We start from the raw sequence: 24,394 nt of genomic DNA, 5'->3' as shown, positions 1-24,394 counted from the left end.
TGTTCAGAGCTAACCCAACACCAAACTTCAGTCTTAAGAACTATCCAAACTTCAGACTTCCAAACTAGCTGACACGCCAAAAAAATGCAAAGTGTCCGCCAGTGCCCCGTGACGTAACAATGTACCGAAAGGTGTCTGGGCGGTCAGAAGGGAGGCATCAACCTACGTCACTAAAAGTGGGTTCGCCGGAAGTCGCGTGAGTTTCACTCCTCGTGCTCTCCACGAACGTGTCTAAGACATTTCTTTTTATTATTGTCGTTTTTTATGAGCGATCGTAGAAAATGAAGCTTCGGTTCCAATAGCTTTTTATCGCTGCGCCGTTGGTTAGTTTGCGTGCTGTAAAACTTGAGAACGAATACTCAGTGGATCGACGTGATGGAGGTCAATAATGAAAGCGTTGCGTGTACAAGCCAGTATACCAGTGCATGCCATCAGTCCGATTATACACAGCCATATTGGGCACAAAACAAGCTATCGAGTTTTGAAAAATAAATTTTAGAACGCTCGCAGAAATTAGGATTGCTAGCGTACGACACGCCCGATCGCATTGCTAAAGGTTCATACATCCAGGTCGCCGAATCATTGGATACTCTCCAGGCTGAAGATGGCTGCCGTCTAGGGAATACAAACTGTTGAGTGTACCAAGTACAAGTAAATATCGAGCATAAAGTACGTGTTTTGTCTAGAACACGAGTAGAACTTGCTAACTAAGTTCCCTGACGCCTCTTTTTCTACCTTTGCAGCAACATTAGACGATGAAAAGCAAATATATGAAACCTTGTCTGCTTAGATTGCCTGCAGAAATGCGGAGAATAACAAAAAACGAAAAAAAAATATTACACGTGGTCGCGGTAAGCACGAGGAGTGATACAAATCACGTGACTTCCGGCTATGCCTTCCTTCTGACTGCAATGACACGTTGCGGTACATTATTACGTCGCAGGGCACTGGTGGGGACTTTGAATTGGGCTTTGTATTTCTATTTTTTTATTTAAAAAAGACTACGCAACTCTAAAGTGAACAAAAAGAAAAATCGGTGATGTCCTGATACACTATTTTAACGACTAGCATGAAAAAAAACTTTTTTTTTCTGGCGTGTGAGAGGCTTTTTAAGACAAAAGCCTTCAGGAGTAGGCCATCACTTTTCTTAATGTAGTAATTGCGTAGTTGTGTTAGAGAACACTAAGGTCCTCAACAACAACAAAAAAAAATATTGTTACCGACGTCTAGTGTTCTAAGCATTGATGATAGATAAGCATACAGATTGCTTTAGCAATATATCCGCTTAACTGAGAAACCAGTGTATAACGTTCCTATACCAGTCATTATTCTTAAGTGTTGTGGTTTTTGTAGCGTGAGCTACACTGGCCGAGGTTGAGCAGTTTCGCGTGGCTCGAATAATGAGCCGTGCTCCGTGCTGCGCAAGCGCGAGGAGCAGTGACGTCACATGGCGCACAGCTGGCGGGGCGGAGCCGCCGTCGTCGCGGGCTTCGCCGCCACCGCGCGCGCCTCGCCGGTCTTCGCATTCCAGAGGAGTAACGTCATAGCCGCTGCAGACGCACTGGCGCCGCCGCGTACTCAGCTGTGTGCCTCCGTTGCGCAGTAGCCAACTCTGGCGCTGCACCGGAGCTGCTTGATAGCGCCTCTCATTTTTTACTCATAAGCTCACGCTACGTATACCCTAGCATTTCCGAGCTAAGCCACCGCAATTTTTTTTTTTTTAGGTCATCTATGGAGTACTCAAGAAAATATTATTTTCTTTGTATTTTGCGTCCATATCCCCTAGACGTTTCTACTCTCTGTTGTGAGATTTATCCCCTGCCCGGGTTTCGAGGTATGAACTTGTTTCACTTTCTTCGAGCGTCGCACCCTCGTCCAAGTTCGCAGGTTGTTTCGCTATCTTCAAGTGTCTCCGGGTCGTCGTGTTTCTTTTTGGTCTTTCGGATTTCCTTCTTTCCGGATCATCGTGAAGCGTAGAATAAACGTTAGCTGTGTGTAGGGATTTCTGCTTGTGCTTTCCTTCTTGTCCCCCAGTCCAGGGTGAAAATAATGTATGTGTGGATATACTCATTTTTGTTTCTAAAGCGCAGCTCTTAGGCGCCCGTTTCCGGCTTGAGCAGCGTCGGCGTTGCCGTCGGCGTAACGGTGAGGTCACGTGACCCCCCCAAGGTCACCCCAAGGTCAAGTGACCCACCAAGGTCACCCCACGGTCACGTGACACCCAAGGTCACGTGACTCCGCAAGTCACGTGACCCCCCTCCCCGAGGTCAGGTGACCCCCCGGAGCATATTAAAGAATGAGGGGAGAAGGAGGAGGAGAAGGAGGAGGAGGGGTCAACCCTCCCCTCAGTACACTTCCCTCCTCCTCCTCAAGAGCTGCGCTCCAATTCGGCGTTACAGGGAGTTGTAAACGGCTTTCACTTTTTTCACTCACCCACTACTGTAAATCTCCATTAAAAGCTGACAATATCAGTAAAAAATAAAGAAATAATCGTCTATAAAGTAGAAAATATATCAAGGGTGGTAAATAAATCTACCATTAGATCTGACAAAACTATTAGGATCTTTCAAACAATTTGTGTTAAAATTCTGAAAAGAGAAGAGATGAGCTGCCTCTCATATCAACAGGATTACCTGATACTTCGGGTGTGTTTGCAGAACTAGGAGCCCAATGGTCCTGGCAATGTAGGATAACACATCGTAGTAAAAGCTTGGTGGCTGCGTGAACTCTTCCATGGCTTCTATCACGCGATCTCTCGGAATTATATAAGCCTGTAATGAGAGCAATCACTATAAGTGAACAACCTGAAAACCGGACCTATATTCCAGAACTGTTTCCGGAAATTTCATCGAACGCCGTTTCATCGAACGCCGTTTCATCGATACCGTTTCATCGAACGCAGTTTTAGCGAGCGTCGTTTCATGGAACGCCAATCTATGGAAGCCGTTTCTTCAAACGCCGCCTACTTGAGCAGTAGGACTATTTTTTTAGCGCGGAAATGATAGCAATGTTTTAATATGTATTATAACTTACAAACGTACACATATATAAAAGAAAGAAACCTTTTTTGTCGACTTCTGTTTTTTTTTTTAGTAGATGATGACCTCTGGTAATGGGGTCAATAAGAAGCGGGAACACTGACGAAACTTTTTAACTCTCTGATGAGCAGGTGCAGTGATCAACGCAGGTCCGACAGAACCATGGAACTGCCTGCCAGATATACGACATACAATATATATACTGCATGTCGAAGATCCGACATGTCCATGGTTCTGTCGGTTACAATAAAGTGACAACGAGGGGAGACGCGACTTTTTTTAAGAACATATATGTTGTTAAAAAGAAATCTATTCTTCTTGGAAAAAACAAAAAAAAAAAGTTGTATCGACAAATGCAAACAAACAGGCGCTGCGGAAAATAGCTGTTTCCCTCTTGAGAAAGTGCCTTTCACGCGTGAATAAACAGAGGGTTCAAGTGGGACAAAAGTGCGTGGCCGAGAACAGCCGCCTACCACGCCAGAGAAAAATAAGTCGCGTACCCACCCAAGTTTTGATTTGATAGCTACCTTCTATGATTCAGTAGCCAACATTTAGGTGGGCAAACAATTGACAGGGTAGCAAATCTACACGGTCAATTCTACCGCGTCAAGACTACTTCAAAAGCGATAGTAAATTATGGAAAAAGTATTGTATTACTCCAAACTTCAGTAAAAAGAAATTCCATGAAACGGTGTCGAATGATTCGATAAAACGGCGTTCGGAGAATCGGCGTTCGACGAATCGGCGTTCAATGAAATGTCCGCTACTATTCCAGAGCCATTACTGATAAAACATAATACAGTATGAACCACGTCTGAAATCGCTTTGGATATAATTTTAGTACTCGAACAAAAAAAGACTTATGATCCTTCATTCAAAAGGGAATGCGCCACACCAAAACAGTGGAGCGGGAAACGTAATCGCTGTTTTCGCCCTCAGCTAAAATAAGCAACAGCACTTCATTAGAGTGAGTATAAATATTTATTGTAAATGAAACAAGTCTTCCGGCGCTCGAGGAGTAAATGTACCACTTCCACAAAAACGTCGCAACGTGCCGTATGAGGAGTGGCAGTTGGTCGGTTTGTCGTCCTTTGGTGACAAGGCGTTCGCGAGCTCGGCAGTTTCGCGACGTTCGCGAGATGTCACCACTTGAGAGCGGATACCTCTCGCGCTCTCATTACTTGACTTAACTTGACCAAAGTTTCGGCTCAACGCTCCCCCAAGAATCGTTGTCAAACACGTAGCTATGTCTTTTTTTTTACTAGGTTTAATTTGTAATTACAACTAACTATGGCTAAAGAATAACATAAATCTTAGACGGAAAGGATGACGCGGTCGAGTAGCGCTTTCAAGTTGAAGCAACTGAAGTAGCTGAAGTAGTTTAAGTTTGAAACGTAGCAATATTTGGTAGAAGTTACGTTCGAAGTAGTAGCACTGGTTGCGGTTCGAGCGCTGAAATCTTTTGAGCTTGATCGCTTGATAATCGAAGCGTGTCGGATTAGCTGACAAGTGACAATTTCGCAGTCTTTTCGCAGAGATTCGAAGCCTGCATGTAAGAAAAATGTCTCTCCGATTGCTCTTCTGGTTTTGGTTGTGTCAGGCTGATTTCAGATGCCAAGGGGAGCGCACGTACCGGCGGTTCTGCGTATCGGTGGCTTCGGCTGCCCTAGGTGCAAATCGGCAAGCAAACCTTCTTTAATTTGTGTCCACTGGCGCTATTCACACTCTATGTGGAAGTGAATTTTGAACACATCTTTTTTGTGCAATGCGGAAAGTTTTACGTGTTTTTTTGTCGCGGGGGGAGGCATTTAAGTGTAATTTCCATCGCCATGTGTGATCCGAGCATGAGCGAACGCAAGTACAGTGTTTCCGTGGTATTCTCAAAAAAGCACGTGAAGGCAGCTCGCAGCAACAGCGACTTTATTAAGGCTTGAGAATAATTCTGGTAATGTCACAACTGTGTGCTGCAGTACCAAGAAAACATCTGCTCAGCTATTAGCAAAAAACTTAAATATGTATTTTATATTTTAGAAAAAGAAATAATTTAATTTTCAGGGTTCTCTAATAAGTGTTACATTTTCCAATGTAAAAAAAAAAGCAGTTTTCTCCCCCAAAATTTTTGTCAATACTTTTTACACAACGATGTTTGGCCGTTCATTTTTGGCCGAGCTCTGCTCGAGTCGCACAAATGCGGTGACGTCACATCGAAGTAGCCGGAATCGCATTAAATACCGTCCGCTCTTACTATTCAATTCTATTCCTTTGATGGCACCAGAACCGATAAGGTGGAAGGGGTTACAGGGCGGCCACGCCCCGTCTCCCAAGCGGAAGCGCCGCGGTTGATCCCCGAAGTTAGGACGCACCCAGGTCGGCACGAGCCACTTGAAGTCACCGGTGACACATGGTTATATAAAAATATTAGTTGTGCCGCAGAACCATGTACATTAAAATTGTATTCAAACGTCACCCTCCTGTTATTTTGTACCAATCTCTAACAATATTCACCATCCCGTCAGTCTAAAAGGTGAACAGAATGCAGAAGGCGTCGGCACAGCGGGCAAAAAAGAGGCGGACGTACATTGACCTGCGTCTCGGCGATGACTCTGGTGATGGAGGGCTCGTCGGTGATGAGGCCGAGGTACCCCACGCAGGCCGGAGACGCTATGTAGTCCACGAAGTATCCCTCGTTGAAAAAGAACAGCGGCGACGTGGAGTTGGGTAACGCCCCGTCGCCAAGGTCCTCGTAATCGCCCTCAATCTGAAGAAGGAAGCATTCAACTTTGAAGACCATTCAACTCCCCCATAAATGGTGTTTTAAGTGCTTGTGTATGAGATTTCTCAGAAAACAAACATAGCGCGATATTTAAATCGTGAACCTCATTTGGACTTGGGGCCAATTATGAAGCATGCTTATATTTAGGATCTACGTCACGATATTTAAGTATTGTTGGGAATATCTTCTTTCTCGGAAAGTTTCTCGAGAAGTAAATGAAATAGGCGCACTTTATTCAGAAAGACTAGGGTCACAAGAACAAAGCGCAGATGATCAAACATTGATATTTTGTCATTTTCATACACAATGACCCACTCGTACAGACTCTTCTCTCTGATGCAGGCATCTCCAAGCTGTTTTAGCATTACTTTATGCTTTTCCCGAGGCGTAAGATCTAACGACCCCAAAAAGTCAATTACTGCTGGCAGCTTCTCCATAGTGCAGACATATCGCCGCCCGCTCGGCCGAGAAAGCAACGCTCGGTCCCGGACTTGTAGAAGATTGGTGTTTATTATGGTTCCGGTTGTAACTTTAGTCCTACTTTCTTGTTCTCAAAAGTGCCAGTTCATCCTCGCCCCTCACCCCGAGCGCGCGACGCTCGAACCTTCTTTGCCGAACTTTCGAGATAGTGAAGCACTATAGATAAGCAGTTGCCCGCGACCTTGTCAAGTCAGTTTCGCTCCCTCTCTCTGTAACGCCGCCGAATCGTGGCCTGCTTTTCTGCTGCCTTGACGCTTTCCTTACTTATTTTGTTTGGCACATGTTCGCCCATTAAACCTTTGTTTTCAGTTCACTGTTCGTCTTCTCGACACCTTCATTGTTAACATTTCTGGTAGAGGTGCGGCATACCGCAGCTCATGAAGCAAACCCCTCCGAAGTTTCGCAGCACAAGCCCAGTCCCCGGGTCCAGAAAACCTTCCGTGGAATCGACTGAGGCCCGAGAAAGCCGCTGTGTCCAAGGTTTGCCCCCGGAATTCGGTTCACTACCGAAGAAGACCCACCAGTCATCCAAGCCATCAATCAGCAGCCAATCATCGCAGACCCCTGCCACCGCCCCCGTCGCCTACCTGTCCATTGCCCCTCGATCGCCGATGCCCTTCTATGGCGAACTCTATGAAGACGACGAGGACTGGATTCTACACTACGAGCGCGTGGCACGCCACAACGGATGGAACGCTGAGCAACTCCTCCATAACCTCTACTTCTTGCTGGAAGGCACCGCTAGGCACTGGTTCGAGAACCACAAGGCTTCGCTCACTTCCTGGGACATCTACGCCACCGAGATGAAGTGAACCCTCTCGAGCCAACACCGGCGAAATAAGGTGGAGGACCTGGTCCAGACGCGGACTCAAGCACCCAGCGAAAGCGTGAACAGCTTCATTGAAGATCTGCTTCGATTGTGTACACGCGCCAACCCGCAAGCCACCGAGGAGTTGCGCTTCGTCATGAGGTGCGTCAAGAGCGAAATCTTCGGAGGTCTTGTCCGCAGCCCCCCCCCCCCCCCCCCCCCCCGACAAATGAAGGCCTCGTGGCCAGGTGACCAACATTAAAGTAGCACTGGAGCCCGAGGGCGCCACTACCACCGAATCGACGACGCCTCAATCCTCACACTGCCGCACGCCGAGCTGAGGGTACGTCATACGCAAAGAGCTCTGAAAGCTGCTCCCCACCGCCGAGCGCGCGGCGTCGCTGTCAGTCGCTGAGATTGCAAGCAAACGAGGTACAGCTCGCCTTCCAGCCTGAAACTCCCGTCGACGTGCCAGCCCCGAGGAATGGACGCTGTCCTACGCCGTAATGGCCTGATGACCGCCGCCAGCAACCCGCCAGTACCCGTTACCAGCGCCCCCACGGCGGGAAGCCCGTACGCCGCATTAGGCTCGGAGCACCGAAGAACAACGTCCGTACATTCCAGCCGTATCCTTAGCGTCAAAAAGGACGGACGTGTGGCGCACGCTGACCGACGTCCGCTGTGTTACCACTGCGGGGACACTAACCACGTGTACCGGCGATGCGCCTACCTGCAGCTTGGGCTTCGTGGTTTCGCACCGAACAACCCCTGCCCGAGAAGCGGAGAACGACCGGGGGTCATCGATGAATACCTCGAAGGTCGCAATCCCCGGGACCATCTCCCCGCCGCGGTTCCCGTTCATCGTCACCACGATGTCCGCCATCTCCACTTCTTAGGTCCCGCAGAGAGAGCCTGACTCCCTTACCGCGTCGGGGAAACTACGCACGTTAACCCCGGAGGTGGAGTTGCCTAAGACGACCGTCGGAAGCATCCTTCAAGAACGACGAAGGGCCCCACTCTAGCGACGACAAGTATCAGAACGACAATTCTGCAACGGTGCTTAACCACCTTAACGTTGTCATCGACGGCCGCGACGCGACGGTGCTAGTGAACACCTGTGCATATTACTCCGTTTAGAGTGGCAAGCTCTCACGCCGCCTTCGAAAAGTCACAATGCCTTGGGACGGCCCTGAGATAGGCACCGCCGGAGGACACCTCATCACGCATGTTGGGACGGCACGGCTTGCGTGGAAATTCATGGGGAGACCTGTCCAGTCAAGTTCGTCGTCCTCCAGGACTGTGCGATAGACATCATTCGTGGCATGGGCTTTTTGTGTGAGTACGCCGCCATGATCGATCTTAAAGCAAGGATCCAAAACGGCGCCTGTCGAGATCCGAATCATTGCGGACCACGTGAACCTGACGCCGCTGTCGAGTGTTCTTCTGCCCGTCGTCACCGATGCAGTCGCCTGCGGGGAAATCCTTCTCGAAGGCAACGTCCACCTGCTTCTTGGAGGAGGAATAGGCATCGCAAGGGGCGTAAAGGACCTGTAGGATGGACGTAGTGTGGTCCTCGTGACGAAAGTTCGACCTGAGGCGCAGCACCTCACGAAAAGTGAAGCTGTGGGACACGTCAGGAACTCCGGGCCGACGCCAAAATCGCCGCGATCTCTGACGGGCCCTCGCCATGTCAGCCGTACGGTACACCACCGCCGCAGCTGGACGTTAACCTCAAGCTCAGTGCCACAGAACGACGACAGCTCGGAGACCTCGCCGAATTCAGCGACTGCTTTTCGACGACGTCGAAATTGCGCCAGACAACAGTTACGAAGCATCGCATCGTTGCCAACGATGATGCGCTCTCTCTGCATCAGCCGCCGCACCGGGTCTCCTCAAAGGAAAGAGGGGCCATTCATATATAAGTGCAAAAGATGCGCAACGACGTCATCATTCAGCCTTCGAGCAGTCCGTGGGCCCCTCCAGTAGTACTGGGGGAAAAGGGCGGAACTCTTTGATTCTGCGTTGACTACGGGCGACTCAACGCGGTCACGAAGAAAGAGTGTATCCGATACGCCGCATCCATGACACGCTGAAACGGCTCGCAACTCCCAATACTTTTCGTCGATGGACCTTAAAGTGACTACTGGCAGTTTGAAGTCGACAAACGGGATCGAGAAAACACTCCCTTCGTCCCGCCCGGAGAACTGTATGAGTTGAAGGTGAGGGGCTTTGGACTGTAGCCGGCGCCGGCAACGTTCCAACGCTTCATGGAAACCGTCCTGGCAGGTCTCAAATGGCAAAGCTATCTCATTCACCTCGATGAAGTTGTGGTATTCTTTGCCAACTTTGAAGAGCACTTGCGACGCCTTCGGGCCGCTCCTGAGACAATCAGGACCGCAGGACTTACCCTCAAGCCGAAGAGGTCCGGTTCGCCTACGGCGAACTGAAGTTGCTAGGCCACGGTGTCAGCAACCAAGGTGTACGTCCTGACCCTGAGCAGACTCGCGCCGTAGCGGTATTTCCACCGCCCAACGACACAAAGGCTGTGCGAAGAATCCTGGGACTGTGCGCGTATGACCGGCGATTCGTTCAAGACTTCGCCAAGCCTTGTGCGCCGCTCACGCACCCCACGAAAGACGCCGCGAAATTCGAATGGGGTGGAGAACCACAGGCACTCGACGAGCTCAAGTGACGACTCCAGTCACCGCCGATTATCGGCCACTTCGTTCAATCAGCCGAAACGGCAGTTCCCACAAACGCCAGCGATAGAGGACTCGGTACGGTAGTGTTCCAACGACAAGAGGGTACAGAGCGCATGATCCCATATGCTAGTCGGACGCTGTTGAACATGGAACGCAATTACTCTAAGACCGAGAAGGAATGCCTGGCCGTCGTCTGGGCCATCACGAATTTCCACCCTTACTTGTACTGGAGTCTTTTCCCGGTGGTGACCGACCACCACGGGCTGTGTTGGTTGGTGAGCCTGAAGGACCTATCGAGATGCCTCGCTCGGTGGAGCCTAGGACTACAAGATCACGACGTGACAGGGGTCTGCAAGTCGGACCGAAAACACAGCGATGCTGACTGCCTGTCCAGCGCACCTGTCGAGTCAGCTACCGGCTGTGCCAAAAACGACGATGACCAATTTCTTGGCGCAGTGAGCGTTCGCGCTATGGCAGCACTTCAGCGGGACGATCCTGAGCTGCGCCCATTGATCGACCACTTAGAGGGACGAGGAGGTACGATTACCCGAGCCTTCTAACGTGCCCTGCCAAGATTCGCCGTCCGGAGAGGTATTCTCTACAAGGAAAACTTCGGAGACAGCAACTCGACGTGGCCCTTAGTGATTCCTACTAGACTTCTTAAAGAGGTCTTCCAAGCCTGCCACGACGACCCTACATGTGGTCACCTTGGCTACAGCAGGGGTCTTGCATGAATCCGAGAAAAATACTACTGGCCCAAGCTCCCGAAGACTGTGCACCTCTACGTGCGTTTGTGCCGCGAATGCCAACGATCCAAGAAACTGCTGACGAAGCCGGCAGGTCTCCTGCAACCGATCGCGCCCCCGACGTCACCGTTCCAGCAGATTGCAATTTATCTTCTTGGACCTTTTTCACCGTCGACGCAGGGAAACCATTGGATAATCGTGGCAACTGATTATATTACCAGGCACGCCGAGACAAATCCACTCCCGTCGGGTACCGCCGTGAAAATAGCTAAGTTCGTCGTTGAGTTTATCGCCCTTCGACACGGCGCTCCCCAAGTCCTGATTACGGATCGACGCTCCTCGTTCATGGTGCAATCGAAACAAGAGATAATCCGTCTCAGCCACATCGACCACCTCCGGACCACGGTATTTCACCCGCAGACCAACAGGCTGACGGGGCGACTAATCAAGGCCGTCACCGACATGATCTCGATGTACAGTGCCCCTCAAACTTAACGCCGCCACTCGGTTTCGCAAATATTGATCCATTCAATTTTATTGCAGGCTACCCAAACATGAATTGAACGCTGCAGCTGCTGGAATACCTTCCCCTGGTTAAGTTTTCATCGGGGACGCAAATCTTCACCAACCATTTTGACTGCTATGTTCAGGAATAATTCAAAAAGTGAAGAAACCGAACCATCTCGGGGCGGCGTTAAGTTTGAGGCGCACTGTACGTGGTCGTGCAACACAAGACGCGAGAGGAGGTGTTGCCCTACGTCACGTTTGCGTACAACACGGCGGTCCAAGAAACCACTGAGATTACACCTTTTCAGCTGGTGCACGGAAAAAATGGTGACAACAACGCTCGACGCCCCATGACCCGACGGACGACGGCACCGACGACGCCAAGCTGGTCACCCAACGAGCAGAAGAGGTACGCCAGCTAGCCTGCCTTTTCATAAAAAAACAGCAATGTGTCGATGCTGGCCGGTACAATCTTCGCCGCCGCGACGTGAAGTTCCAGCCCGGAGACAGGGTGTGAGTGTGGACGCTCGCTCGCCGCCGCGGCCTCAGCAAAAGATTGTTAAAACTCTACTTTGGGCCCTAAAAGGTCATTCGCGACCTTGAGGACTTGAACTACGAGGTGCTCCCCGACAAAAATCGACCATCAGGACGCCGCCAGCCACTAACCAAAATCGTCCACGTAGTTCGACTCAAGTCGTCCTACGTGCGTTAGGATTGTGGCATTGCACGTTTATTTCGTTTGACCGAAAAATTTCTAGCCATTTCGGTTTTCCTTTCGCGTTGCATCGAGGCGATGCACTTTTAAAATGGGGGATAATGCCATCCACAGGGCTGAGAAAGCAACGCTCGGTCACGGACTTCTAAACGATTCGCGCTTATTCTGGTTCCCGTTGTAACTTTCGTCCTGCTTTCTCGTTCTCGAAAATCACAGCTCATCCTCGCCCCGAGCGCGCGACGCTCGAACCTTCTTTGGCGAACTTTCGAGATAGTGACGCACTGTAGATACACAGCTGCCCGCGACCTTGTCGAGTCAGTCTCGCCCTCGCTCTCTGTTACGCCACCGAATCGCCGCCTGCTTTTCTGCTGCCTCGACCCTCTTTCTTTACCTATTTGACTTTTCAGAAGTTTGCCCTTTAAACCTTTATTTTCAGTTCACTAGTTCACTCTTCGTCTTATAGTCACTATCATTCTTCAGAATATAAGGGCTCCACCATTGTGTACATGCTGCCCTTCGCATTAAGCATGCAACCTACTGGGCAACATCAACGTCTTCTATAATGGTACATTCGGCTGGTCGTTTTCCAGCACTCCAACCATATCAATCAGATTTGCGAGATTCGGGATCATCTCAAATTCCGATCTAGAAGAACGACGCGCGTCAGCCGAACGCCAGAGCGCCAACATGGAGACTAATGGTGAAATTCGGAAACCGGTTCCCTGCGATAACGCAAGCTACCGCCTGGTACAAATGGTTCGTCCTATACCTTTCATCCATTCACGACTGCAAAACAAAAAAAGAAAGACAACAACAGCTTTGTCTAAGTTAGCTAAAATAGAAGAAAGAATTGACTGACTAATTATCAAGCTGTTGCTGTGAACATAATTAAGCGCTAGAAAATAGCCTCTTCTAGAAATATAAGCTCGTTTTAACACGACATCATTGCTTAAAGACTCGTGTAGAATATTTTTAAAAGCCGCCGCAGGAAAGCCTGCAAAAAAGTTAAGAAATTTATAATTTATGTTTTATAATAAAACGGGTGCAAGTTTAAGACAGGAAGATTCCTTGTACGAAGGAAAGGGATCGCGCAGTGTCGCGTTAAAACTGTCCCCAACGGGTTTCTGATATCTACGCGGGTGGGCGATAAAAATAGAAGTTGCAAGGAATACGACGAAATCAAATAAAATTTCGTTTTTGTGAAAAGGTGCACAAGGACCTTGTGCATATTGATAAAATTATGTAGCAGCCTCTTTTTCTAACTTTATAGACATGAAATATGTGCATATCGATGATACACTCAAACAGTCAATCTTACAAACGCTGAGTTAACAAGAGGTTGTAAAAGGTATAATATAGCTTAGCCATAGTCGAAGCAATAATATTTCGAGCATAAATTCCTTAATAAAAAGCTATTTCTAGTCGTTTTTTTCACTGGAATTACCAATAGGCGTCGGAAAGATATTATGGTTAACACGTACACGCCGCTACATCGCGGGGCACATTAAGTACGAATGTTCAATCGCAGGCCCTATTGCTTAGCTAAAAGCAGCGATTCTTATATTGTTAGGGCTGATGATCACGTAGCACGTAAGTGATTTCTAGGCTCTAGCACAGACGTTTTTGAGGGTAACATAGTTATTGTGCACAGGCTCAAAACAAACAAAATATTAGGAATAGAACTTCAGACAACCGGTTGGGTGCAATGTACACTGCTCACCAAACTTATAAAATACGTGAAATGTCTTTTATATCATCGAATAGCGCGGAATCGTTATCACGGAGGCAGTCAAAAAAGCTGCTCCATGACGTAGCACTCACTGGAGCACCCCGCACAGGGAACACTGCGAAGGTCAACGTAAACGAGAACCGTAAATCCAAAGGCGCGACATGCGCAGGGTTTCGGTTTCGTCTTTCTTTTCGCTCAGTGATGACTTTAAAGTGAACGACGCGGCTGTGGCTCGAGCGAGACATGGAGAAAGAGGAGAAAAGGAGGATGCGCGATGGCCGTGAAAGACGTCGGTTGGGCATCGATTCGATCTGTACTGTAAATAGACGTTTCTTTTTATTCCTCTCTACTTCATGGAGTCCTGTCAGTCATATTTATGGCCACCAACATTCGCAGACCATCGACGTTCTGTCATCGGGTCGCTTACGTAATCGTAAGAAAAGAACGAACCTTCACTGACACCGCTTGCTGAAAGTTGAAACTGTGGTTGGACTGTGGACAATGCGATTCCAGCACTCACCTAAGCACCGCAGTGCGGCGGGTGCGAAAAACGCGGAGAATGCGCGGCAGACAAAATTGCTACATTCCGTGCGATGCAGCGGACATTTCGGCTCTCAGTGAGCGGCCTACCCTGCTCGGGGGCTGCTCCTATTACCGCTACGTCGTGAGCAGTTTTTTGGCTGCAGCCAGTGTAGCGCTTAGACACAGTTCGCGGGTTCTGTATCATTCTGGTGAGCACGATACAGGCATTGGCATTCGAGTAACTAATATCCGAGACAGATTACCGTCTTTATTTTCCTTCGTCGTCAACTCTTCATTGGCGGAGAAGAGGTCACTTGCGCTAAAGTTTACTTTTGAGCGTGCGAGGAAGCCGCATTGGGGAGCGCCGGATTTGAGCGGGACATGTGTTTTGCTTTGCGCTCGCGAAATGTAAAGCTTGCACTGAAGTATGAGGAGTAGGAAGCTTTGTGAAGCTTCGTACATTATGTGGACCACGAAAACATTACTAAATACGTTTTCTTTTTTTTCAGTTTTGGAGTGGTTCTGAGCAAGCGGACGACACAATGACTACTACAACCAAGCCATGCGAACGCGCATTTTAGGGGTCCGAGAGATGCACGACGGCGCATCCGCGCTGAACCACCGCCTCATATCGTTCCAGTCGTCTCTTCTGCAAAAGCGATGGTAGCTTCTCCTGCAGTATTTGAAGTCATATATTTGAGACCGCTCCAATGCTCTGCTCCGCAAGCGGTGCGCGTAGAGCTACTCTAGTGGTCATAAAAATTCGGTCCGTGTAATTAGACGACCCGGCGACAATCGGAGGCCCATTCTCACGCGATAGCGTTTAGGAGCTAGTGTCACAAAAATTTCGGCGTCGTCGTCGGCGTCGGTGGGGCCAAAAAAAATCCTATATGGCAAACGGTTGTAAACACGCGTCACGCCACCCTTGGCCGTGATGTCACGACCTTATCGACCCGCTAAATTTAATGGGAAACATTTCCGATAATTATAGCGGAAAATGTTGCCGCTGAATACAAGAAAAAAGTTTTCAGCCAAATTTAGAGCAATACTAAAACCCCAAATTTAGCAGAAAAATTTCCCGGCAAATCTAGGAAAATATTTTCCCCCAAAATTCAGCAGACTGTTTTCCCGAGACGTATAACGGAACATTTTTTTGCCACATTTAGCGGACAATATTTCCGCCAACTTTGACGGGAAAATTTTATTGGAACCACGTGACGCCACGTGACAATTTACGCTACGCACTATGCCCCGTTTGACCTTACGCTGGACCACAGCGGACGTTACTGGAGCCGCCTCAACCAATCCAGCGCTGTGAAACTACTATCACGTGACAACGCACCCGCACCTCGTGTATCTCTGGGTCCCTCTTGAAGGTCACGTGGCCCTCACACGGCACTGGATTGGCTTTGATACGGCTCGTAGCGTTGTCTGAGGTCCATCGTGAGGTGAAACAGTGTGTAGACCACGCGCACACGCTTCAACAGCGTGGGAATGAGCGCGGGTTTAATGTTAAGGCTTTGCGACCGGGCCCGATAACGCTATTGCTTACCACTCTGAAAGCCCAAGCTTAAGCGGCCCCTAAGTTCTTAGAACGCAGCTCTTAGGCACCCGTTTCCGTGTTTCGCGGCGTCAGTATCGCCGTCGGCGTCGGTATCCCCATCGGCGTCGGCGTAACCGCGCTAAATGCAGCGGAAAAATTGACGCCGCGTGACCTCAACACCAGTTCAGTTTCCTCGCTAAATTTAGCGGGGAAACTGACGTCACATGACTTGGTGTCACGTCGGCTATAAGCTAATTCTGTTTCTCTGCTAGATTTAGCGGGAAAAGTGACATCACGTGACCTCAACAGCAATTCAATTCCCCGCTTCGCAACCGACTTAAAAACGCCCAAAAGACGAGGTCAGAGTACGAAACACGCATGACGGACAAGCGCTTGTCCATCGTTCGTCTTTCTAACTCTGTCGGCGTTTTTTTGTGCACTTTCCAATCAGGATTTGTAAACGTCTTTCATGTTTTCACATATGGTTCATCTGCCTTCTCCGTTCTCGAAAGCACATTCTACATTCCGCTCCCCACTCAAATTTGTAAAAAAAAAAAAAAAAAAAAAAAAAAAAAAAAAGCTTTAACGGGTTAAATGTATCCAGTTCCTCACTGTAAATGACAAAAGTGATACTATTCTCACAGGTCAGGAAGCAAAAGGAAGTCAAGAAATAAATAAGTCACCTTCAATATTCCGGAATACGTTAGTATAATCGGATTTTCTTCTCCCCGCTCTACGATCACTTCGAGAGGGGCGAAGGACACTGGGCGAATCTTTATCTGCAAAAAAAAATGTAAGACAAAAAATAAGGCTTTCGTCGTGCAAATGTAGAGTGTAGAGAAGGAAAATAAGACACGGGACAGTTACCGCTAGGAATTGCCGTACTGTGTCTGAAGTAATCCAGGGTATCACACGGAGCATGGCAATGGGTTTGTAGCTTGTGGGCAGACTGCACGCCTCGGCGATGATGGCCATGTTTTGTGCCTGGATTTTCTGCGAAAGAAAATAGACACGCAGCGCTCCTTAAAAATCTTTAGAAGTAAATCAAACAAGTTTCGTGTAACGTTTTTCACAGCGGAGCTGTTAAGGGCTAGTTTTCACAGCATCTTGTCCGTGGGCAAACAAATCTCGACACAAAACTCTGGACAGAAACCGCCTCTATTAGCGACGGCGACAACCAGACAACCTGCTTGCCGGTTTTCTGGTTGCCACCGTCGCTCATAGATGGCGGCGACCTTTCCAGCCTTTCCACTCTTGCTTGCCGACTTCCGGCCGGCCATTACTTCATTCCCACCATAGTACAGCTTTGCTGGTATTGCTGCACCAGAGAAGAAAAGCTGAAAGTTTTTTCTCTTGAATTTTACGTTTTGTAATATGTGAGACATCTGCGGGGATTATTCTTAAATATAATTTTGCAATTAGGAAATAATTGATTCTTTTAACAAAATAATACCACTCCTCACTCAATGCTAGCTTTAACAAGGCGAGCATTGTAGACAGTATTAAATGTTTAGCGCCAACGAATATAATCGAAACCACTCTAATCAATGATCCCATCGTAGATTGTATTGAAATAGATGAAAACTCGAACGTAAAGGTTCCGCAACTGAAGTTCTTTTAGGTGTAGCGTAGCTACTTGTCTAGATAACTTGATATGCCACGTCAATGCTGCACGGCTATGTGGGTTCGCTGCCTATCTTCTGAGACCCAACTGAGGCAATGGAATATCCCTCTGGGCTCAGGTGCCCGAAACTCATTTGTGACCGCTGTGTCTACCGCTCACTACATTGTAATCTGTCGCGTTTTGTGAGGTTACTTCAAAGAAGTGACATAATGTCATTGGCCGTGATCCTGGCCTTGTGACTGCAGCAGTGGTGAATGTGTCAGACACCTGCTCTGCCAGAAAATGCTCTCCATTTTGAGAGTTCAGAGAAGTTTCGGTCGCCAGGAGTTGGGGCGCTGAAACGACAGTGAGAGCGCTCACTCGAACTTCTTTTTAGAACTTCGACGCCCGCCCGCCAGGATAGCAACATCCAGTTGCATGCCATTGCGGCTTTTCTGACGTAATTTGTCGCCACTTCGGGAATTCTTTTGAATGGGCAGAATAGGACGCTAACAACACCAGTAAACTACGCGACCCGAACACCCTTTTTAATTTCCAATGACTTCCTTGTCGACCCGTCCAAAGCAAACCTCGCTTCTATTTTGATGTGATTAACTTCATAGAGTACGCATTATAGCTTCAGTAGAAGGGTATGCACTTGGGCTAGTTGGTGATCCCTGTTTGTGAGGGTAAAAGCGCTAAAAACGACGGACGAGTAAAAGAAACGAACAACACAGAGCGTGTTGTTCGTTTCTTTTACTCGTCCGTTGTTTTTAGCGCTTTTACCCTTACACACATTATAGCTTCAGCAGAGATCATTTTAGGAACTTAACTTACGCTCAATTTAATTGTAGGAACGTGTCTGCTATTCCATTAAAATTGAACAGACTTGATCAGGCTGACGAAAACCGCGGTGTACATAATCTGTTACGTACAAAATATACAAACCCCGTGTGATATTTGTTAGGCACATCCCCTTCACATCAGGATTAATATTTTCGGGCACCCGTTATTTGCTTAGTGAGCTTAATGCTCATTGACCTAAGAAGTGTGTCCCATACCCGCTGTTTAGGTCACTGGATATATACAGTACTTGGTTAGAACAGTACTTGGTTACAGTACCCCCGGATTGAAGCACTGAACGGAGCTTTTTTTGTGCGTCCTTAAACGGGCCCTGGGAGCTTAGATACTTTATACTTGCCGTGAAACTATATCTAACTGTCGAACCTGACGAGGGAGCAGAACTGACAGCCAACTACGACGAGATGTTTTTATAAAAAGAGAAAGAAAGATGATGGTCTCTGTTTGTGCGTGTTATAAATTATAATCAACGAGCTCTGCCTCCTACTTTGTTCTTGCTGGCTGGCAGTATTTTCAAAATAAAAAATGAATAAATACCTCATATAAGAGACACCAGAGTTTAGTTTAAAAAAAGCCTGTTGGCCATGGTGATTGATATTATGTGTAAGGTGTATATACTTGGTGTGCTCTTTAGCAATCGGTTTCCTAAGTATTAAGTATACCTTTGATGCCTTCGCAACCGACTTGTGTGGTCATTGGTGTTCATCAATATGTGAGAACTTACTTTCCTTCTGGGGAATACCCGCCCACCGTAACCTCGTAGGTATTCGTGTCTAAATCTAAAACGTGCCCCCAGTCACTGCCTTTTTCCTGAGAGAGAAGTCCTTTTGTCGGCTTGAGTGCACCAATAAATAATTTTTTTAGTATCGGCTGTAGGTAATGAAAAAAACTAGGCACCAGAATTACTATCACAATATTAAAAAAAACAGCCATAAACTGCCTGGTGTAAGAACGTTGGGTGATTTTACCCTTCACGTTTATCATTTATTTTTGTTCAAGAGGGGTTTGGCCCGGGAAAGGGGGGGGGGGGGGGGGGGGTTGAGGTGCGTAGGCTGAATAGCACTGTCTGACTTTTCATTCTTGTATATTATTTATCCATCTCGATTTCTTTGGGACTCCATCAAAATTCACGTCGTATAGGCACGAACCAGTATAATACCTTCTTGTCTAGAAAAGAGTGAGTGAAAATACACGGTAGCATATATGTAGCATTATAACTGTATCTATTTAACTCTAACATCTCCATAGCTCGATTATCGTTAACACACTTCTAGGGTGTCTGAGCTGGAGAGATTTGAATGAAGTTTTTTAATAGCTTAGGTTCCTTCTACTGGGAAACATTAAGCATTTCTTTTAGGTGCGGTTCTTGTATTTAAACAAAATCAGGTGTTAAACTTAATTTCAGCATCCTCAAAGCATAAAATTAAAAGAGCCATGCAACGATTTTTCGTTGGAATGCTCTTTACTTTACACCGACTTATTGGTTCTGGTATAATCCAAGTAAACACGTACGTAAAGCCGCCAAGAATTTTTTTTTTTCGTGTGTGTTACGGTAAATTTTGAAGAATAAAACAAACTTTTTCTCTCGGACTTTCCCTAGCGAGGTTTAGTGGCGTAATAATGAAAACGAAATTATTTACGTGGTCATAGATGTATCCTATGTTTACGGTATTTAAATGTGACTCGCAGATTGAACACGAGCACTGCGTAAGCATTCGATTAGGACTTTTCAGAATGAATGCATCGTCGAGCAGTCATGTTCAGTCGCTGAAATGTCGGGAATAGCCGACCCACAACGATATTGGGAATTCTGCACGTGCCATGTGCTTGCAAACCCCAGTGCATGGCTCGGCTGAACATTGATGACATGTAATCGGTACCAGGTCATGAGGCCGTATGTTATGGCAGAGAGTTGAGGGAATATACTCTGATCGTGTTTGCCTGAGGTTACTCTGCAACTGCGACTGAGCAGTAGAAAAAAAAACACGAATACCTGTTTCTCAGGTTACAATCGTCAATTAATAATTCTTAGTGATGATTACTACAAGTACAAAAATCATGGCACCACCCCTTTATCTACTAAAGATTGTGGACTTCCACTCAATCTGCGGTCGCAGTTTTTGTTGGTGTATATTGCTTAGTTGAAGACAATGTTATTAGAGAAAGAAGTAGACTGTCTAAAGAAAACGTGGTGATTAAAATTTAGTAGCTCTGTTTGAGACGTTTTGGTTGGCCCATTTTTGACTCCGTCTCTTCTTTTAGTATAGTGACTACTTTAGCAAACTTTGTTTGAAAACAAAATTTGCGCTGGAAGAAACAACTTTCCGTTTGAGTCAGAAAAAGAAACAAGTGTGTTCATTGGGCGTTCCTTGCGCCCGACAGTGTAAGTCCACAAGGTGCAAATGTGCTTTATATTCTCTCATTAATCAGTTCTGAATCCTACACACTTTAGGTAAGCACACATCGATTGACGCTTCGAAGTCAAAGGCTTTATCTCCGCTTTATCAATTAAGGAACAGGAGTGAGTTCTATATTTATTATCTTCTTTCGAACACCTACTGACATGTCGTGCTCTCGAGTGACGCACGCGAATTGCTCATGGGGCAACGACCAAATGCCAAGGTCGTAGATTTGTGCTCATGCTACAATCGATGGTTCGATGGGCACAAAGGGCCAGGCTGATGTGTACAATACTTGAGGGGACAGGAATACGTGAACCTTGACGATTGCTGGGACAAAGCACCTCTCTTGCGTAAACTCACCTCCGTCCGTGGCGATGACGAACATTGACGCTGCTGTCGCTATGATTTTCAACTGGGCTCAATATTGTAATATATGCACACTACATCAGCCATCTAGGTTCTCAGGAAGTACTTCTGTGACGCAAGAAAACGTTGCTTTTATTAATCGTAACTACCCCTTGGGACTAGATCTCCAGACATCTGAAATTCCGACGGGTATATTTCTCAGAGAGAGGATTTAATTTGTTGTCCGCTCAAGTCGATTATAAAAGAAGTATTTGCTATGCAGTCACTTATAGCTCAAGAATCGCTGGAGGTGGTGAGTCTCGGCCGTCGTATTGTCGTCATGCAGCAACAGTGACTGCGCCATAAGACGATAAAAAAGCCTTGGAACAAATCACAAGGCCAGAACTGTGAACCCAATAGGTCACGCCCTGCCTTTCTTAAACTTCCATTGACCATAGGCACTGACAATCTAAGAAACGAAGGTTTGTGGCGAGTCCCAAGAATTTCGTAATTGCCTTACAGCCACCGATATAGCAGCATTAGCCGATGAGAACATCGTGGAACCAATCCCGAAACAAAAAGCCAAGAATATAATGAGCCACAACCTGGGTATCTTAAGAGAACACAGAACCCTAATAATTTTTTATTAAAGTCACATTGTCAACAAATACCCTTATTAGCATTTAAATATTCTGGTCATTGCTGCGAGAAAATTTCGCTTCTGTAACTTAATTATTATTTTTCTCCAAATGAATTAATTTATGCATTCTGGAGCCATATAAAGGCAAACTTTTATGAACATTCAAAGGCTTTTATCTCAGCTTCACTTTTTGATACAGTTGCTCACTTCAGGGAAAAATATAATTTGTTAATGAATTGACGTGTGGAGGCAAGGTTAGCAGTTTCTGTACTGAAACGTTGCAAGGAACGCGGCTGTGAGTATATTTTCTGCATATTTACGGCATTTTGATATGACAAGCTGCAGCATATTCAAGTTTATGCACGCAACATAACACATCACATTTAAAAAAATATGTAAATTTTGTAATTTGTTTATAGCCGCGGGACATGGATGTTATGCTGTTTCACAAGAAGAACTGGCCATTATAATTACTTTTTAAAACGATAGGTTACATCGGGATGCGAAGTGTTTATTTGATTCAATTTTACTTCACTATTTGAACATAAATAAAAAACTTAAAACTTTGTATGCCATTCTCTTTTCCAACTATAAATATGCACTGCAATATTTAGGCAAATAAGCCTAACGGTTACACAATTCGCCTTCCTGAGTAGTAGCCTAGAGTGCGCCTTGCCAGCAAGACATGCTCGAATAAAGAGTGAGTAAACATGGGAGCTAATTGATGTTAGAGATATAAATAAAGACGGAGACGACGAATGTTTGTCCCCTTCTACATCCGTCGCCTCCGTTATTTTTCTTTTTTTCTTTTAGGTACTCTTGTTTCTTTTTTTTTTTTTATTTGTGGGAAACGGGATTGCCGTTAAGGAGAACGACCTCACGCAACGTAAACATGCTCTAGGTCTATGGCCAAGAGAACACATATGCCGCAATAAAATGAGATACAAGTACGAGTTTAAATGGCAGAAAGGCGAACAATTAATGTGTAATTTTTATATTTATATACTTTCCTAGGCGTACTTCCCGTCAAAAGCGATTGACCTATACTTCGTTTCACCATACGTCCAGACACATCTGACGCTTCTAGCCAATGACACGCTATATATTGCTGAAGGTGTTTGTCAGGTTTCTATACGCGTTTTATCAACGCTGGACAAATCATAAAAAGAAAGGACCTGGTGACTTGCACTTTTCACGCTGCTTGGTAGGTTTCATTAGCTCGTAGCGCGGGTTACTTTTGGACTTAAACTGAAACAAAATATAGTTCGAAAACATAGAAACTCTAATTTATAAACAGCGCAAGATTTTGCTTACGTCCGTGCATAATAAATCCTATTTGACTTAGAGTAAGACACATAATGTTTAGAAGGCACAACGCAGCTTGAGCATTAACCTGTCCAGTCCAGCGAACACCACATAGACAGATGGCCTCTGCATGGTCGCCTCTCCCCCTATGAAACGTCGTCAGAGTCGGAACGCGCTAACTCGGCTGTAGGGCCTGGACTCGACCTTGAACGGGCTGATTGGACACGAGCTCCAGCCGAACACTGACGCAGCACTCCTGCCCAATCTCACGGCCTCGATCGATCTGACTGGGATGATGCATGCGGAGGCCTTCTGTCTAGGTGGTGTTGGTCCAGCCTGCTCCCGTAACATACCATTCGTATCAGCTTGTAGTCTTCCGTGTCCAGCTGCCCGTCCTTCTGCATGTCGATAAGCTCCTTGCTCAGGTCGTTCAGAATGCTCGTGCTGGCCTGGCGACTGCGGAAGGCTACTATGATGTCCGGAAAGCGAGACTGCATAGAGGCACTCCTCTGAGCATGATGCGATACAACTTATGAATGACGCATGTCTAACACAATCAAAACGAGAAAATGATTTTACGGCCGTGTCCCTGCCAAAAGAAAATTTGACTTTAACATTCGAGAAACCGGAGATACAAACAAACGGAGATTAATTAAAAAGAAATAATAAACGTGATGAAAATAATCCCCGGAGAAGGGGAACGACAGGGACAAAGGACAAACACAGATTTCCAAATACAGCTAGGTGACTGGTGCGCGACCGAAAAAATCCGCCTGGTCCGGGTATCCCCGTGTTCTCTGCATCCCCAGTGGAGTGCTCTACCAACTGAGATAACCAGGGCTTAGGCGTCAATAGAGCAAACGAATTCTATCAGCTGCCACCAGTCGTACACCAACAACAGTGAAGCTTGTATTTTAAGATTATGATTTTAATGCAATTAAATGCAAAGGTGCAAGCGAGCTGGACATGAATGATTAAAATTATCCCTGGAGAAGGGGAACATGAGGAACAAAGTACAAACACAGATCTCCAAACACAGCTAGGTGACTGGTGCCCGAGCGAAAAAATGAAAAAATCTGCCTGGTCCGGGTATCGAACCCGCGGACCTCTCCATTTCCAGTGGACCGCTCTACATTTGTCCCACTTGTTCCCCTTTTCGAGTGATTACTCTTATCATTCTTGTCCATCTCGATTGCACCTTAGCATTTAATTGCGTTATAATAATAAACGTACCGGTTTTCTTTTTAATTACCAATCTTCAGTGTCACATCGTTCTCATGCGTATTGGGAGAATACTCTTATAATCATGCTTCCCGATGTTCGACGGTCCTTATATTCATTCATAAAATAACATCTTATGAATAAAAATATGTACATTTTACTTTGTTCTCTTTTTTTGCTACATATTATCGCATCTCGATCACCACCAGAAGATAGTCATGTAAAAGTACCACAGTTAAGTTTGTCCTTTCGGTGGTGTGGAAGGAAGGTTCCACTCCTATGGTCTGGAGCGTGGTGGCGCGAACGTCACTGAGTAACGGGTCGACTCACTGCTTCTATTGAGCTATTAACATTTATTTACACTTGTCCAACTCCAAGTTACAAGTCCCAACGTGGGAGACCATCCTCCCTCGCCCACAGTCTCGGCCAAAGTCCAAACCAAAAAGTCCCTCTC

The 24,394-nt window shown here is 46.6% G+C and overlaps 1 protein-coding gene across 1 annotated transcript in view; it reads right to left on the bottom strand.

Moving 5' to 3' along the window:
- LOC121047041 overlaps positions 1-24,394 on the bottom strand; it is a 135,414-nt gene that overhangs the window by 10,119 nt on the left and 100,901 nt on the right. The window contains exons 12-16 of the mRNA XM_042293976.1: positions 23,073-23,226; positions 16,431-16,556; positions 16,247-16,342; positions 5,617-5,796; positions 2,634-2,771 (exon numbers count right to left, since the gene is read on the bottom strand). Of these exons, the coding sequence (XP_042149910.1) occupies positions 2,634-2,771; positions 5,617-5,796; positions 16,247-16,342; positions 16,431-16,556; positions 23,073-23,226 (694 nt within the window). The remainder of the gene's footprint in view (positions 1-2,633; positions 2,772-5,616; positions 5,797-16,246; positions 16,343-16,430; positions 16,557-23,072; positions 23,227-24,394) is intronic.

Source organism: Ixodes scapularis, unplaced genomic scaffold, assembly GCF_016920785.2.
Source record: "Ixodes scapularis isolate PalLabHiFi unplaced genomic scaffold, ASM1692078v2 PGA_scaffold0__279_contigs__length_252992795, whole genome shotgun sequence".
Lineage (NCBI taxonomy): Eukaryota > Metazoa > Arthropoda > Arachnida > Ixodida > Ixodidae > Ixodes > Ixodes scapularis.
The sequence above is the reverse complement of the archived record's forward strand: the minus strand, read 5'-3'. Positions and strand labels throughout refer to the sequence as shown.